The sequence below is a fragment of the Hypomesus transpacificus genome, chromosome 2 (genome assembly GCF_021917145.1).
Source record: "Hypomesus transpacificus isolate Combined female chromosome 2, fHypTra1, whole genome shotgun sequence".
Classification (NCBI taxonomy): Eukaryota; Metazoa; Chordata; class Actinopteri; order Osmeriformes; family Osmeridae; genus Hypomesus; species Hypomesus transpacificus.
In genome coordinates this window covers 11,141,475-11,156,947 of record NC_061061.1, presented here as the reverse complement: position 1 = coordinate 11,156,947, position 15,473 = coordinate 11,141,475, and the positions used below count along the sequence as shown (strand labels likewise).

General features: G+C 46.9%; 2 protein-coding genes across 7 annotated transcripts; one reads left to right on the top strand and one right to left on the bottom strand.

The window, feature by feature from the left end:
• The first annotated feature begins 538 nt into the window (after positions 1-538).
• On the top strand, positions 539-11,072 carry LOC124479273 (protein spire homolog 1-like). 3 transcript variants are annotated; one of them, XM_047037956.1, is made up of 14 exons: positions 539-637; positions 745-909; positions 1,097-1,183; positions 1,564-1,693; positions 2,469-2,510; positions 3,777-3,821; positions 5,144-5,340; positions 5,435-5,531; positions 5,735-5,877; positions 7,049-7,186; positions 7,467-7,537; positions 7,704-7,731; positions 7,857-8,221; positions 8,491-11,072. In XM_047037956.1, exons 1-14 carry the CDS (start codon positions 572-574, stop codon positions 8,744-8,746), a joined length of 1,830 nt encoding a protein of 609 aa, XP_046893912.1. In that variant the 5' UTR covers positions 539-571; the 3' UTR covers positions 8,747-11,072. The 3 variants fall into 3 exon arrangements, with proteins under 3 accessions (XP_046893912.1, XP_046893920.1, XP_046893929.1); XM_047037964.1 differs by lacking the exon at positions 2,469-2,510; XM_047037973.1 differs by lacking the exons at positions 2,469-2,510; positions 3,777-3,821.
• A 78-nt stretch (positions 11,073-11,150) lies between these two features.
• si:dkey-29h14.10 lies at positions 11,151-15,430 on the bottom strand. Of its 4 annotated transcripts, none has more exons than XM_047032646.1 (6): positions 15,022-15,430; positions 14,436-14,502; positions 13,852-14,109; positions 13,696-13,746; positions 13,111-13,251; positions 11,151-12,818 (listed from the first exon to the last, which is right to left on the bottom strand). In XM_047032646.1, exons 2-6 carry the CDS (start codon positions 14,470-14,472, stop codon positions 12,643-12,645), a joined length of 663 nt encoding a protein of 220 aa, XP_046888602.1. In that variant the 5' UTR covers positions 14,473-14,502; positions 15,022-15,430; the 3' UTR covers positions 11,151-12,642. The 4 variants fall into 4 exon arrangements, with proteins under 4 accessions (XP_046888602.1, XP_046888590.1, XP_046888610.1 ...); XM_047032641.1 differs by lacking the exon at positions 15,022-15,430 and having other exon boundaries at positions 11,152-12,271; positions 12,620-12,818; positions 14,436-15,015; XM_047032634.1 differs by lacking the exon at positions 15,022-15,430 and having other exon boundaries at positions 14,436-15,015.
• Positions 15,431-15,473: the final 43 nt, after the last annotated feature.

Sequence of the window (15,473 nt, the reverse complement as noted above, 5' to 3'; positions counted from 1 at the left end):
ATGTACTAATATGTAGCAAAATGTCCCTTATATAATTACTTAATTGAAATCATTGAATTTGGTTGTACAGTTGTGCAATGACAAGAAAAGGTATTTATGTTGATATTGATAAAGTCAATTCAACTGGATACAGACCAGAATATGGCCAGGGACACTGTGACAGGGACCACCTGGCAGTGTTGGCATGTATATGAGTCCTGTTAGCCAGTCATTGATTGGCTGGTAATTGATCAGTGGGTGTGTCTGAGTGTCAGGGTTAGTGTCCACCCTAGTGCTGCAGTCACCAGTGACGGTAATTAACCAGCAACATGAAAAGACCCACTGGTTACCCTGCTCAGAAACTGCGGTCTATTGTTCACATAAAAGCAGATTGTTATGGATAATGTGTGTGGCCTCACTCTTCTTTTTGTCTCTACTCTCCCTCCCTCCCTCCCTCCCTCCCTCCCTCCCTCCCTCTCTCTCTCTCTCTCTCTCTCTCTCTCTCTCTCTCTCTCTCTCTCTCCTTATCTCTTTCTCTCTCTCTGTCTCTCTCTCTCTATCTCTCTCTCTCTCTCTCTAGAACCTGAAGAAGATGGAAGGGGCGACAGCAGCAGAGGACCCTAGCAGAGACCTGAACGAGCTTCAGAATGACGATTGGGTGGGTGGCACAGCCTTCTGAACCAACTACCCTCTCACCTGTCAGTTCACCTGCCCTCCCTGTTTACCCACGATGCCCCTCTGTCCCCCCACCCCCACCCCCTCCAGGCGGTGTTCTGGGTCCAGGTGATGCGCGACCTGCGACACGGCGTCAAGCTGAAGAAGGTGCAGGAGCGCCAGTACAACCCCCTGGCCATCGAGTTCCAGCTGACGCCGTACGAGATGCTCATGGACGACATCCGCTCCAAGCGCTACAAGCTGCGCAAGGTCATGGTGGGTCCCCGGGCCCAGGAACCGTCGTGCTGGGACTTTGTTTCCATGGGGTTTCTAATGGCGTGGGGGCACCCCCCCCCCCCCAGCTGATCTGTTTCGTTTGTCGTGCACGGTACCACTGTTAACCCCGTTTGTGTGTGTGTGTGTCTGGCTGTGCATGTGTGTTGTCGTGTTGTCCTGTTCTCAGGTGAATGGTGACGTCCCTCCGAAGTTAAAGAAGAGTGCCCATGAGGTCATCCTGGACTTTATACGCTCTAGGCCTCCTCTCAACCCTGTGAGTGAGGATTCTCCCTCCCTCCCTCCCTACCTCCCTCCCTACCTCCCTCCCTACCTCCGTCCTTCCTTCCTTTGATCCCCTTGCCCTTAGTCCTCCTGTCGCCCTGAGAAATCTTGAGCGATAAAAAAATATTGGCATATGTAAATCTGTATTCCTCTACATGAGATATGCATTCCGATATATGCAGCAGTGATATGTGTACGTGTCCACGCATGTGCGTGTGAAAGATGAGATCTTTATTGACAATAAGATGAGTTATCATGGCCCAATGTAATTAGGATAGGGAGGTTATAGGACTGGCCTGACTGTGGTCGTAATTCTGATTGTGTGTCTGTGTATTTGTGTGTGTGTGTGCGTATGTCTGTATGTGTGTGCAGGTTGCGTCCCGTAAGCTGAAGCCCCAGGCCCAACCCCCTCCCACCCTGCATGAGAGGATCCTGGAGGGGATCAAGTCTGAGAGGAAACTGAGACCGGTGTCTCCTGACGAGATACGCAGAAGCAGGCTGGGTGAGACGCACACACACATCTCGCCCTCTCTCTCTCTCTCTCTCTCTCTCTCTCTCTCTCTCTCTCTCTCTCTCTCTCTCTCTCTCTCTCTCTCTCTCTCTCTCCCTCTCTCTGTCTCTCTCTCTGTCTCTCTCTCTGTCTCTCTCTCTCTCTCATCTCGCTCAAACCCTCTGTTTTAAGTCGCTTGAACTCTCAATTTCACACACAATGCCATACTTACAGACAAGTATGAGAACCATGGTTCTATCCAGTGGAACTCTGCTTCCTGGATGTGCCATCAGGCAGCATCTTCCTCATTACAACTCAGCTTGTAATGCAGCCATTCACCGTTTTGTTGCTAGCAAAGCCATGATCGGCCACTGTTTTGGTTGGCCTACCGTTTCTGCAGTTTACAATAACTTATGTTGTCTTTTCACTCTAAATGCTAAGTGTCTGTATTAACCCTGCTGAGATTAACGGAATTTAAGCTTCTGGAGAATTCCCTGTGTTGCTTTCATAACCTGGCCTTGATGCTTTTATAATGTTGACTCAGTGAACATACTGTACAACGCTTTCTCTGGACAGCTGCCAGAGACTTTGGCAGAAACCCCTCTTCCTCCTCCTCCTCCTCCTGCTTGCATAACATGTCCCTGTGTAGCTCTGCCGATTCACTGAGCTATTCTAACAAACCCCTATAAATCCTCTGGTTCTGAGCATTACAACTGAGTTACGGTAACTAACCCTTTCATTACGGTCTCTAACCCTTTAATGTCCTCACTGTTTCTCTGTCCCGCAGTCATTCGGCCACTTAGCATGTCTTACAGTTTTGACTCGTCAGGTAAAGATCTGTCTGGTTACCTGGCTCTCCCCCCCCTCTCCCTCTCCCTCTTTTTGTCTTCCTCTGACCTCTCTGTTGTGGTTGTTCATCTGCTCTTCCTAGCAACACAAACACTCTATCTGCCATAGTGATACATACACACATTTCATGCTTCTGTGGTTGGTGGTTGTTGTTGGTGACGGTTGACGGAGCTTGTGACACCCTGTCAAACACTGGTCCAGAAGAGGACTGTCAAGCACAGAAGGGGATCCAGTGGGAGTGTGTGTGTGTGTGTGTGTGTGGGGGGGGGGGGGGTAAAGGTGAGGGGGTGAGCAGAGAATATTGATCAAAAACAGCTCAATTTCAGAAAGAATGCCACCTTAACCATAGCACCATTTGCTCCTTCGGTCACCAAACACACATTGCTGACTGCCTAGTGCCTAAACGCACTTCTGGGTTTTCTAGGGAATCACATTCCTCACACAAAGGCTCCTTTCATCAGGGAGGGCGACTCTGCAGGGTTTAATCAGAGCTGTGAACAGTGAGGTCCGGAGATGGACTCTGTCACCTCGCTGGTTGGCTCAATACTGGAGTGCACCCACTCGCCTCAGATAATGAGCTCTATACTTAGTCCGACCTGTGAGACGCAGCCTTCATGAATCACTCACCTGACAGAACCAAATAGGTAGACCAAATAATGAGGGGGCACATTTTGTTTTCTTGTGAAGATGAGGGTGTTACCTCATATACTCGCTCAGTACGTACTGTCATTAAATAGAGCCAATTATAGAGTGTGGTGGTGATGTGGGGCATCCTGGTGCATCCTGGGTAAACCTCTCTGTGCTTGGCGTTTCTCAGAGACCGGTGTGGCTCAACACAGTGGTCTCTCTCACCTCATGCTCATTTACAGCAGAATTATACTGGTTACTTTTGTGCGTGTTTGTGTTTGTGACTCATCTAAAGGGCAGATGCATTGCACCGTGGGAGTTATTCTAAAGAACTGTAGCCAGTGACGACAGGCTCAGTTATGGTCATACCTGATTCTGTTTCAAAGTACTTTATGATGGGCATTGTAGTTATCTTACCTCGTTCAATGACACAAATACACCTATTGAAAGTACAGTAAGTGGCTGTGAGACGAATCAAGCACACCTCAAGCACTTTCAGATACATGACACAGGTAACTAACGGATCCGTGTGATTGGTCCAGGTTTAGTGGGGTCCTATGATATAACCAGACACAGCTGTCAGTGAGCGGTGATATTCAAGACAATGTCCTCTCTGTAGGTGCCTATCTCAGCCGCAGTACCCCCCAGGATCTGTTCCGTACAGGTAAAGTATGACAGCCATGGTTTGGAAGGCCTGGGGACATATCTAACACAAGGCCAAGCTCTGTCTGTCTGTCTACCTGGCTGGGCACTAATGCTTATTCCCTTGACCTGAGCAATCTCTGGAGTGTGTTGCTGCTATTGAAGGTATAGGTGTAGGGATTGGGTCTGGTTGGTAACATTACCGCCATCTATGATCGCTCTGCTTTCATTTACTTTCCTTTGTCTTTCTTTTTCTTTACTCCTCTCCTCCCCTCCCCTCCCCTCCCCTCCCCTCCCCTCCCCTCCCCTCCCCTCCCCTCCCCTCCCCTCCCCTCCCCTCCCCTCCCCTCCCCTCCCCTCCCCTCCCCTCCCCTCCCCTCCCCTCTCCTCTCTTCTCTTCTCTTCTCTTCTCTTCTCTTCTCTTCTCCTCTCCTCTCCTCCCCTCTTCCTCTCCTCTCCTCTCCTCTCTTCTCTTCTCTTCTCCTCTCCTCCCCTCTTCCTCTCCTCTCCTCTCCTCCCATCTCCTATCCCCTCTTCCTTTCCTCTCCTCTCCTCTGTGTGGTTGTGAGTCACTGAGACAACTTGGCATGGTCTCAATGCCCCCACAGATCTACGATCTGCCTCTGCAGCTGATAATAGGCTGTTACTAGCTCTTGTCTTCTCCCAATCATCTTCTCTCCCCATCCTGTTTCTCTTTTTCTTCTCTCTGTAACTCACTCTCTTCATCCATCTCTCTCACTCTGTTTCTATATCCCTCACTGTCTCTCTACCACTCTCTCTTTAACTGGCCCAGTAGCTGTGGGTTGCAAGCCGACTGCTGCAGAGGTTAATCTATCAGACTTTCTACTAAAAGTTTGAAATTTTTTACCAGTGGTGCAACAGGGAGACAGAGGTGGGGAGATATCAATGCAGTGGCTCGAAAACTGTTTAAAATCTCTCCGAGAGGCTGTTTTTGAGTAGTGTTGGAGCGAGGAGAGGCAGGAGAGGAGGAGAAGAGAGGAGAGAGGGATAGTGTATGATCAGGAGGTGTCTCATCCTCTTGGAAAAAGGAGTTTCACAGGGTAACATGTCATCCATGGTTCTCCATGCTCTTTATGTAACACAAGCCTGCCGCTTTTGTGCTGCTGCTCAAATCAACTCCTTACCCCTCACCCAACTACTTATCCCACTCCTCACTCTCTTACCCCCTCCCTCTCCTGCTCCCTCCCTCTCCTGCTCCCTCCCTCCCTCCCCCTCCCCGGTCACCCCTCCGCCCAACACCCACCTCCTCTCTCGACTCCTCTCCGCCAGCACACAGTCCCCTCCCCTGATGTCAGATTGGTTCTCTCCTGGCGTTCCGTTCAGATGGCTTCACCCCTGAGATGAGCCGGAAGACGTCCAGCACCATGTGTCTGGCCAACGGCTCCCTGTCGGCAAACTCCAGCCCCAGGGTGGGCTCCATGGCTGGCGGGCCCCCAGGGGGGTCCGGGGGCTTGACCCAGAGGAAGAGGCTCCTGAAGGCCCCCCGTCTGGAGGAACTAGTCAGCTCCGATTCGGATGACGTGAGTGTTCCTCAACCTTCATGTCTCGTGTGAACGTGAGAGGACGTAGGCTGCAGGGAAACATCAACAGCACTCCTCCTCTTCTGTCCTCCAGGACGAGACCGTCGGGGGTCGGAGGTCGGCCAGCAGCTCCAGCGTGGCCACCTCCGCCGTGGATGACACGTCCCCAGAGTCTGTCCTCGGCAGGAAAAGTGAGTGACCAATGTGCTGGGTGACCAGCGTACACCATAGGCCTACAACACACATGTAGTACATACATACACAAATACACTGTATTGCACTTTATTTTGATGTTTTCTCTTTCATTCTTTATACCGTAAACGGATCAATGGACAGCTGGTCAACCAAGCTTTTCTGGTCTGTTTGTGACCCTCCTCCCCTCCCTCCCCCCCAGCCCCCCCCATGTTCCTGCCCATATCTTCCACCCCCCAGCCAGAGAGGCGGCAGGCCCCTCAGCGGAGACACTCCATTGAGAAGGAGACCCCCACCAACGTCCGTCAGTTCCTGCCCCCGTCGAGACAGAGCTCCAAGTCTCTGGTGAGTCCTGGAGGAGAAGTGGGTGGAGGGTTCAAGGCTAGTCACCTCCTATCTGCAGATGGATTCCGTCAGGACAAACAGGACGGCGGTAGGAATGAACATAACATTTAGGGAATGATAGCACTGCAGTGTAAGTATTTCCATGGGGAGTTGAATGGAGCCAAACGACTTGTCTTCCTCTGCCCCTCATCATCCCAGCCTCAGGCTCCGGACTCACCTCACCTCTCCTTACTCTTAACGCGCCTACCACTCTCACCCCCCCCCTCGACCCTCTCCCTCTCTCCCACATGCCCCCCTCTCCTGTTCAGGTCGGGACGATAACCGCCTGGGTCTCTCTCCTCTGCCCCTCCCCCTCCACCCTCCACTTCCTGTGGAGCTCCCCCCCTCTCGAAGCCTCTGTGTTGGGCACGGCATGGGCCCTCTTTGCCCTCTGCAGGGGCATTTGCGCCACGGGAGGAAAACCTGACAAGGTTTGCCAGTCTCGCTCCCAGTCCGCACTGGCATAGTTAGATTATCCATCTGCTCTCTACTCCTTCCTGCTTCTCTAGACATCATCACTCAGACCAAAGCTGTGATTGGGTAGAGATGATTGGGTAGAGCTGAGTCCATCCTAAATGTGATTGGTTGGAAAGCTCTCCAATCTCTGGTGTGATTGGATAGAGTGCTTCACAGCCTTGATGTGATTGGTTAGAAAGCTCTTTAATTGATATGTTGGTCAGAACACCGACTAACCGTTTTCGTTCATTTCAGCTCATCCCATCTATGTTTTAACTGTAGCTTCTATGCTTGCAAACGTCACGTAGCTAGTCTAGCTAGCTATCAGCTTATATTGCTAAATACGAATTTCGATAAAAGTCCTGCAGCTTTAAGTTTGGCCCATCCAGGATTGTCTACCGGAGAATGTTGTTGCTATTCTCTGGCCCTCTCTCTGGCCCTGTGTCCAGCTGAAGATGCACTAAGTGCTCCCTGTGCTTTGTCCCCCTGGGGCAGTGTGCACAAAGGAGATGTTTTCAGCCCAAATGGAGCATGAGCCATGGGAGAGTGTAATAAAAGGTGCTGTGTGTGTGTGTGCATATGTGTACAAGGACTGGTAACAAGGGCCCAGTGTATGAAGCAAGGGGTTGTCATAGTAACAATATGTGTGTGTGTGTGTGTGTGTGCACGTGTACAGGAGGAGTTCTGTTTCCCGGTAGAGTGTCTATCTCTGACAGTGGAGGAAGTGATGCACATCAGACAGGTGCTGGTGAAGGCAGAGCTAGAGAAGTTCCAGCAGTACAAGGACATTTACAACGCCCTGAAGAAGGGGAAGGTCAGCCATCGCCTGCTGTAACACACAACCATCACACTGTACTGCACACGCAACTAACGTCTAAATACTACACTTACACGCAGCTTACTGTTTTCTCATTGATATAACAGTAGACCATGTGGTGTATTTTTCATGTTTAGTCACATGCAGTCATTGAAGCCTCAGATGGCTAGAGGTGGCCCCAGGGGGAACTCAACACTCCTAATGGACTCTGATGACTGTGTAGCTGTGTCACGGAGAGTGTCCGTTTTCCTCACATGCTGTCTTCTCTCCGTCACAGCTCTGCTTCTGCTGCAGAACCAAACGCTTCTCCTTCTTCACCTGGTCCTACACCTGCCAGTTCTGCAAAAGGTAGGGCCTGGGCTCGCTGCTGGGGAACTCGAGGGGCATCTTTTCATCACCTAAATGTGTCCTCTGCGGGTTTCCTCACATAAAACGGTTTTCTCTTCTCTTCTTTTTCCCACATTTTCTCTTGCTTTTCTCTCTCGTTTCTCTCTTTCTCTGTATCTCTCTGTAGGCCCGTTTGTTCTCAGTGCTGTAAAAAGGTGAGTCATTGTCATTAACAACATGCACAACACGTTGCTAGCGCTCTTATTTTAGACTCTCTCTCTTTCTCAATCTCCGTCTCCTGCTCTCTCTTTCTCTAACTCTCTCGCTCCCTTTCTCTCAGATGCGCCTGCCCTCCAAGCCCTACGCCAGCCTCCCTATCTATTCCTTGGGGTCTACCAACACCCTTCCCAGGGACAGGCTGGCCGCCATGGCAGCCGTGGGAGCGGCGGCGGCGGCAGCTGGACGAGGAGCAGGAGGAGGAGCAGCAGGAGGAGTAGCAGGAGGAGGAGCAGCAGGAGGAGTAGGAGGAGCGCTCCGAGTAGCTGCAGACGCTGGGAGAGGGGGAGCAGGAAGAGGAGGAGTTGGAGTAGGAAGAGGAGGTGCTGGGGTAGGAAGGGGAGGAGCAGGGAAAGGCGGAGCAGTCCCCAAGGCTGAGAAAGCGTCCGGCAGCCACCATCGTCCCAGCCTTCAGAGGACCATGTCCAAGTAAGCCCCATCCCTGCGAAGCACTACATCACAACTGAATGCTCACACGCCGACACAGTGAAACGAAAGCAGCTTTGTTGGAGTTGCACCTCCAGGTCTCCTATGAGATGACAACATGAAGTTCCCCCTTTGAGCTTCAGATGACGCTACAAAGAGTTTGAGCTAACTGGTACACACTCCTGGTAGAAGGAGTTTGTCTTGAGAAGAACGGTCCCGAGTGAGTTCATACTGATGTAGTTAACTGTCCCCCTTGTCTCTTGTCCATTCAGGTTGGCGAAGCACGGAGGGGACAAGTCATGTGACGAGCTGGAGCTGCCCCCGGAGCTGACGGAGGACTGGGCCACCATGGAGGTGTGTGTCGACTGCAAGAAGTTCATCTCCGAAATCATTTCCTCCAGCAAGCACAGCCTATCGCTGGCCACCAAGAGGGCTCGGTTAAAACGCAAGACCCAATCGTTCTACACGTCCTCCCCCAAAGGGGCCTCGGAGTACCGCCCCTCTGAAAGGACTATCAATGAGATCTGAACCGCCTCCTCTCCTCTCCTGTTGTCTTCGTTCTCTTTCTCTTCCCTCTTCCTCACGTCCCTTTGCTCTCCTCTCGCTGCTTCCAGCTCATATGGCACGACACTGAACTTCAGACTGGATCTAACTCATTTGATCTGGTCTCATCGTCTAGTTTGGACTGACTGTCTTTCCATGCAGTCAGAGGGGGTTACTAGGATCCGGGAGGGCTGTGGACAGTGTGGTGTTGCTGTGTGGGTCCTGATCTGCAGTACCTGTACTTCAAGATAAACGGATTAGCCCATTTTATACAGGATTTACCTCTGTTGTGTAAATATTCGGACATTGTTTTCATAGAGGGATGAGAAAGGATAGCAAGTTACTATGAGAATTGTTGCCTCTACAACAGCACAGCAGAGTGGCGTTAGCCCCTGAGATGTTGGAGGGACCTAGCCGCCCACAGAAAAACACATGAGCACAAGAATGACGATTAAGCAATGCACATTCCAATCCCTCAGGCATCGGCATTCTCAGACTGACAAAGATACATGCCTCAATTAAGACTTTTTTTAATTGAAGAGTGAGACATTTGGAGTGGCCTCAAATGGGTAGACTTGGTCAAAGGAAATTAAACATCCACATCTTTATTTTTTGTGAGTTACATTTTTGTATTGGTATGTACTGGTATGTTTGAGTGTGTACATGATTCAGAGTTTGTGGTGAAAGTCTTGTTGATAATGACTTGTTCAGGTTATTTGGTGTGGTGGTAGAATTCTGCTTTCGGCCTCACAGTTATTTCAATGAAACTATAAGACAAATGTGGATGCCATGTCATTGAGAACACAACAGCAGTTGCTGTTTGCTGATTTCATGCAGAAATAACTCCTCTATTCTAAACTGATTCAAACCCAAAGAAGTCTTCTATGTTTCGGTGTAAATATTAAATAGTCTTGCGAACGTGTCTTGCAAAGAGGATGCGCCAGGAATAACAGTCTTTGAGCATGCTATCTACTTAAAAGATGACAGTCTGCTAAATGAATAGACAATTTTACATTATCTGATGTGGTTGATCAGTACACAGTTGTATGTAGTTCATAGCAGGATCTTACAGACCCTTCATAGCATTGATGTGGACCAGCTACTATAAAACAATGCTGTAATGCGTTTCACTTAAATTACCAAGCTCACTTATTCAAAAGCACCCATAGGTGTCCAGCAGGATTACATAGAAAAAATCAATAAAATATTTGATGAGAGTATAACAAGCCGTGGAATTATAAACAAGGTTTTCAATACTGGACACTTAAGTCATCCTGGTCATTCTGTCATTCTCTTCTGACCAGTCTTACTCATCCTGCTTTTACAGTGTTTGCAATCTATATCATCCTATTCAAGATTTTCAATTCCTGACATGTGCTTCACAGCAATCAAACCAAGAAGCATCTCTATCGCCACAATTGCCACTCAGAAATACAAGCCCAAAACTAACTTTGTCCCAGGAAAATATACTTAATTTATGAAACCATTCTCCAACTTATTTTAGAAACCTGTGTTATTATATGCTTCAGATTTTTCTTTTGTTAGGAAGTTAAATATTTCTGGTTGTTAAAGAAAAAATTGCATCAGATGTTCTATAGATATAATCATCTTTTGTAATGATTTGCAGAGTTGTTTAAGCTTCATAGTAATGTTAGGGAAACACAATGGTCAAAAGCTTCTACATTAACTGTTTTGGTTTGTGAAATTGTCCCCTCTTTTTAGTTGTATTGGTGGCACAGAAGCCTAACAATGCTATTTATGCTGTTCAACTCAAAGCCTCTAAATAATGCCTTCCTGAATTTGTATTTACATCCTGCATTGACAACTTTCTGTACAGTTTTGAGTTAAGTAAGAATAAGGCATAGTTTGGGAGTTCAGGGTGTGTCCATGAAAGTGTCTCTAAACAGTAGGATGATAAGCCAGTCTGTTAATCTGCCTTAAACACACTGCCTTTTCTCATGATCATATTATGTGAGGAATCTAATCGTGACCCAGCCATAATCATCACCATGCTGTGTATGGTCTCTCTACTGTGTTCATCAAACAGGATGATGTTGTCTTGAACTCTAGACAGTGTTAAAAATTAGAGTGGAGAAAATCTCTCGCACAGGCTTCAACAAGTAAAAAAAAGACAGTCTGATAGTATAATGCATACCAGAAACCCCCAAATGTGACAGCAGTAACATGCATGACCTGCTGTGTACTGTACCTAGTATCTATGGGCTGTTCTACCTTCCAGCTGTAAATCCCTACTGAGATCCTAACAGATGAAGACTAACCAACAATAAACGTGTAATGCTAAACATCTTCAGTCTGCCTGATATATTACTGAGTGAGGGGGGCAAACACAAAGACCAAAGTGAATGAGTTGATCTTCAGTTATGTTTATAGAGTAATACATTACACAAGCGATGTAACACAACTAAACATTCTTCAATATCTTTAAATACCATACAGTTTATGGAAACATTTATTTTTTTCAGATATATCAATATCACTGAAATACTTATACAATGACCTACAAGATCTATGGAGTACAGTAGAATTACCTATACAAAATATATAGAGTAGAGTAGTACTTTATTGATTCCCAAGGGGAATACTGTGAACGGGGGCTAGGCTAGAAAGGACACAAGCACAGCCACACACACAAAGACAGCGAGACACTAGGATGCATAAGTGGACAGTGTGACTGTTGTAAACGTCACATAGGGTTTCACATACGCCCATGGAACTGCCCCTCAGCCAACCTAAACCCTCAAGGAAGACAAGGAAAACCTCCCAGGAAAACTCTTTGAGAAAGAAATGTAAGAAACTTTGGGAGGAGCAATTTGGTGAGGGATTCCCTCCTCTGTACAACACCATGTCCCCACATTCAACTTGTAACACAGTAACTCATCATAACACCCATGCAACACACACTTACACAGCTCGCCTGCGACACACAACTGCAAACAAGTTTAGCTTCGCTTTATTGGTAACTCATTTGTATAGTGCAAATACAGACATACAAAACACACTTCAGCTTCTGAAAAAACAAAACTGAACAAACAAAAAGGTTTTAAATATAGCTGTAAATGTCAAAATGGTGTCAGTCTCCTTATTTAAAGTAGGAAGTCTGTTCCAGAGAAGATGAGCTCTATATAAAAATGCCCTGGGCTCCGTAGTTTTTATTTTATTTTGGGAACTACCAAAAAACCAACGTTTTGGGATCGTAGTGTCCTCATTGGTTGATAGGGTGCGAGGATACCCAATGGGTAAGTCCATGGATTGATATGTTGGTTAGTACTAAGACTATGAAATCAGTTTTCTGGTTCTAGTCCGTCTTTTAGGTCCTACAATTAGCACCTGTTTCATCCGAGTTTAGAAGTTGGAAATCGGCTGTCATCCATGTTCTTATCGCAGAGACACATGTTTCAAGAGTGGGTGGTAGTTGTCCAGGTTTCAGCAACATGTATAATCGAGTGTCATCTGTGCAGCAGCCTTCTCCAGAGCTTCGAATTATGTTTCCTAGAGGCAGCATGTAGAGCAAAAAAACTAAACAGAAGGCCTAAGACAGAACCCTGTGGTAATCCAAATTCTACAATGGAGCTCCTTGATGAACGGCCATCATACCAGACACATTGTGATCTGTCAGATGGATACAATCTATCCCCACATAGTTCTCAATACGCTCCAGGAAAATGTTATGATCAACAGTGTCGAATGCTGCACTCAGGTCCAGGAGAACCAGGACAGAGATAGAGCCTGCATCTGAGGCCAATTAAGTCATTAATTATCGTGGCAAGTGCTGTTTCAATGCTGTGGTGACATGATTGACAACATAATATGGCTATATGAACAATATATTGTTCCAACCTTAGTCACCCACACCGCAGTAATCAGTCCTCAGGTATGTCCGAGTCCTCCTCGGCGGGTGACTGAGTGTGGTTGACCTCCATGGTGTTGTCATCTCCAATGATGACATACTGCACGCTACAGCTCTGCACCTCGACTCCCTGTGACTCTGGTTGTGTAGTCTGCACCACTATCTGGTGGCCACAGCTGCAATTGCACCCTGGTGAGAAAATATTCACAGGAGAAAAAATCGATATGAATCAAAAACAGGTTTATTGCCAAGTTGTTTTTCACATACAAGGAATTATCTTTGGTCTGATGATGCATACCAATAAACATGCAGTGCAAGGACAAAAAAAAGAGAACAACTTTTATGAGAACAGATAAATTCCAGTCCGGTGAGATGACGGGCGGTCAATGTGATGCAAATCAATGTAACTCCTTCCTAAATAAGAGAAGGCATGTGGGGTGGGTGGGTGTTCCTCATTCTACACTGTATGACCCACACTTACCAGGGGCAAGCCCAGGAACGGGACCCAGCAGGGGCTGCTGTTCTACCAACACATCCTGGTGGTTCCCGCTTCCGATGATGCAGTGGTTCAGGGTGGAGTTCTGGATGTTGATGATGTAGGTGGGGGTAGGGTCATCTCTCTCTGGCAAACACAGGGACAGAGATCAGGGAGTGTATTAAAGACAGCTAGACATATAGAACCATTTGTAACAGTGGAAGAACGGTTGAAGTAGAACCTTGTTGGGTTCTACAGGAACTATTTTGGATTATTTAAACACACAATTCCTGATTGGTTTAGTCGGGGTAACAGGTAACAACATTATTATGGGCTGTTGTGCTGTATAGTGTTAAAAGGATTAAAAACGTAACGAGGATGAATTCTAAAGAAAAGGAAGTGACGCTACTGTGAAAGTGAACTCTAAAACTTCCTCATGTGAGTTTTCATCTAGAAGCTCTAGAAACCCCACACGGCATCACAGCCAGGGTTTTTTACACAATGGCTGTGGAAAGTGAAAGACATATGAGCCTTGTACACTTTGCACGGTGAAAGTTCCACATAGTGCGTGTCTCTGTCGTCTAAACTCACCTGGGACTGGAGAGTTTTCCAATGAGAGATGAGCTGGAGGAGAGAGGCAAACTGAAGCATAATTAACATGTCAATATGTATGGCTCACATCAGCTGTGATCACAAACTCAGGCTCTTACAGTAATACACACATATATGCACACACAAAACACTTACCTGGATCTGGGCCTTCGAAGATGAGGGAGCCACACATATCCAAAGAGCTGTAGAAGAGCTCACAGGCGTTGCATCCCTTGCTGATGACTATCTGCATCAGCTTCGTGGATTTCTGCATGACTGTGGGCTGCGACATAATCACCTGCCTCTCCATCTCTGTGATGGTACCGGAGCTCCTCAGGCTTCTGGACACCCGCTCCACCACCGAGGCCGACAGACGCCGACTAAGAGCGGGGGACTGCAGTCTCAAACGTTTGTCTGTCATGGAGAGGTCAATGGGGAAGTAGTAGGAGAGTAATAGTTTAAAGTATCCGCTGCATAAGTTTATCAAACTGAGTGTGATATTATAAACGGCCTACATTTGGATGCGTACAAAAAATTTGAATAAAACTGGCAACGTATGGGCTTAGAGTAAGATGTTCGGACGATATTTTTAGGCATCTTCCTGTATGGTCAAACTATAGTTCAATCCGGTGAACGCAGTTTTAAGAAAATAATTATCAATATGAAACAATAACCTAAATTAAACAATAGCGTACAAATGACAAAAGTCATTTATAATGTCTAAAAGAAAAGGTTCTTACCTGATAATTCAGCCTGTTCTTTATTACTGTGTATCATTGCTGGCTCCGAAATATGTATCAAACATCTCTGAGACGTGTCAGAATTACAATAGGCCACAAATTAAATCAAGCACTGCCAAATTTCCGTTCTATGACGCATGTGTACGAATTTCTAGATATTGATAAAAGGGTCTAGAATCTGTTTGCTACTTTCGATTATGTTAAGCATCCTTTCAGAGATGTAATGAGACAACCGACTTCGGATCCGTTTTTGGGACTGTTCTAAACAACTAGTTAGGGAATTTCCTAGGTGTTTTCCCTTTCAGTTCAACCAAAATGTTTTGTGGTGTTTTTAGTTTCACTTTGTCTTGTGCTTTGGATGACAGGCAACATACAGTAGTCCTAAATAATTATCTAAATTACGTAAACGGGTGCACCATGTGCAATCAATCTTTACATCGTTTTAAAGCTCAAATCCCGTTTTGCCCCAAGATTATTCTCTGTCAAAACATGTGTCCCGTCATGTTAATTAAAGCATTTTCCAAATATAGGCCTAAACAAAGATATTAGACATGAAACACCCTTCACGTAGCCGAAATGCACTTACTTGGCCTGTGATTATTTTGTTGAAGTTAAAGTTTCACAAATACATAACTATTACCGCGGACATAAAGTTATGTGTAGACCTGTATGAAACAGTCTGATCCAGATGAGAGCAGCGGTGTTTGACATTTAGATGTTTATGTTTTATAGGGCACGACACCACGTTCTTGTTTAGCGTATGTTCATATTGTAAGAGAATACATGTCGATTTTTGTTGTTGTTGATACAGAGAAGATAAGGTTTGACCCTAGTTGCCACCCACCACGGGGGGCAGCATGGAGGGAACCCTCCATAAACATGCTTTTCACTTCCTGATCCGCGAAGCAGCTGGTGGATAGCAGGCTGGGGCTGGTTGACTCTCTCTCTCTCATTCTCTCTCTGACTCTATATCTCTCTCGCTCTCTCGCTCTCTCTCTCTCTCTCTCTCTCTCTCTCTCTCTCTCTCTCTCTCTCTCT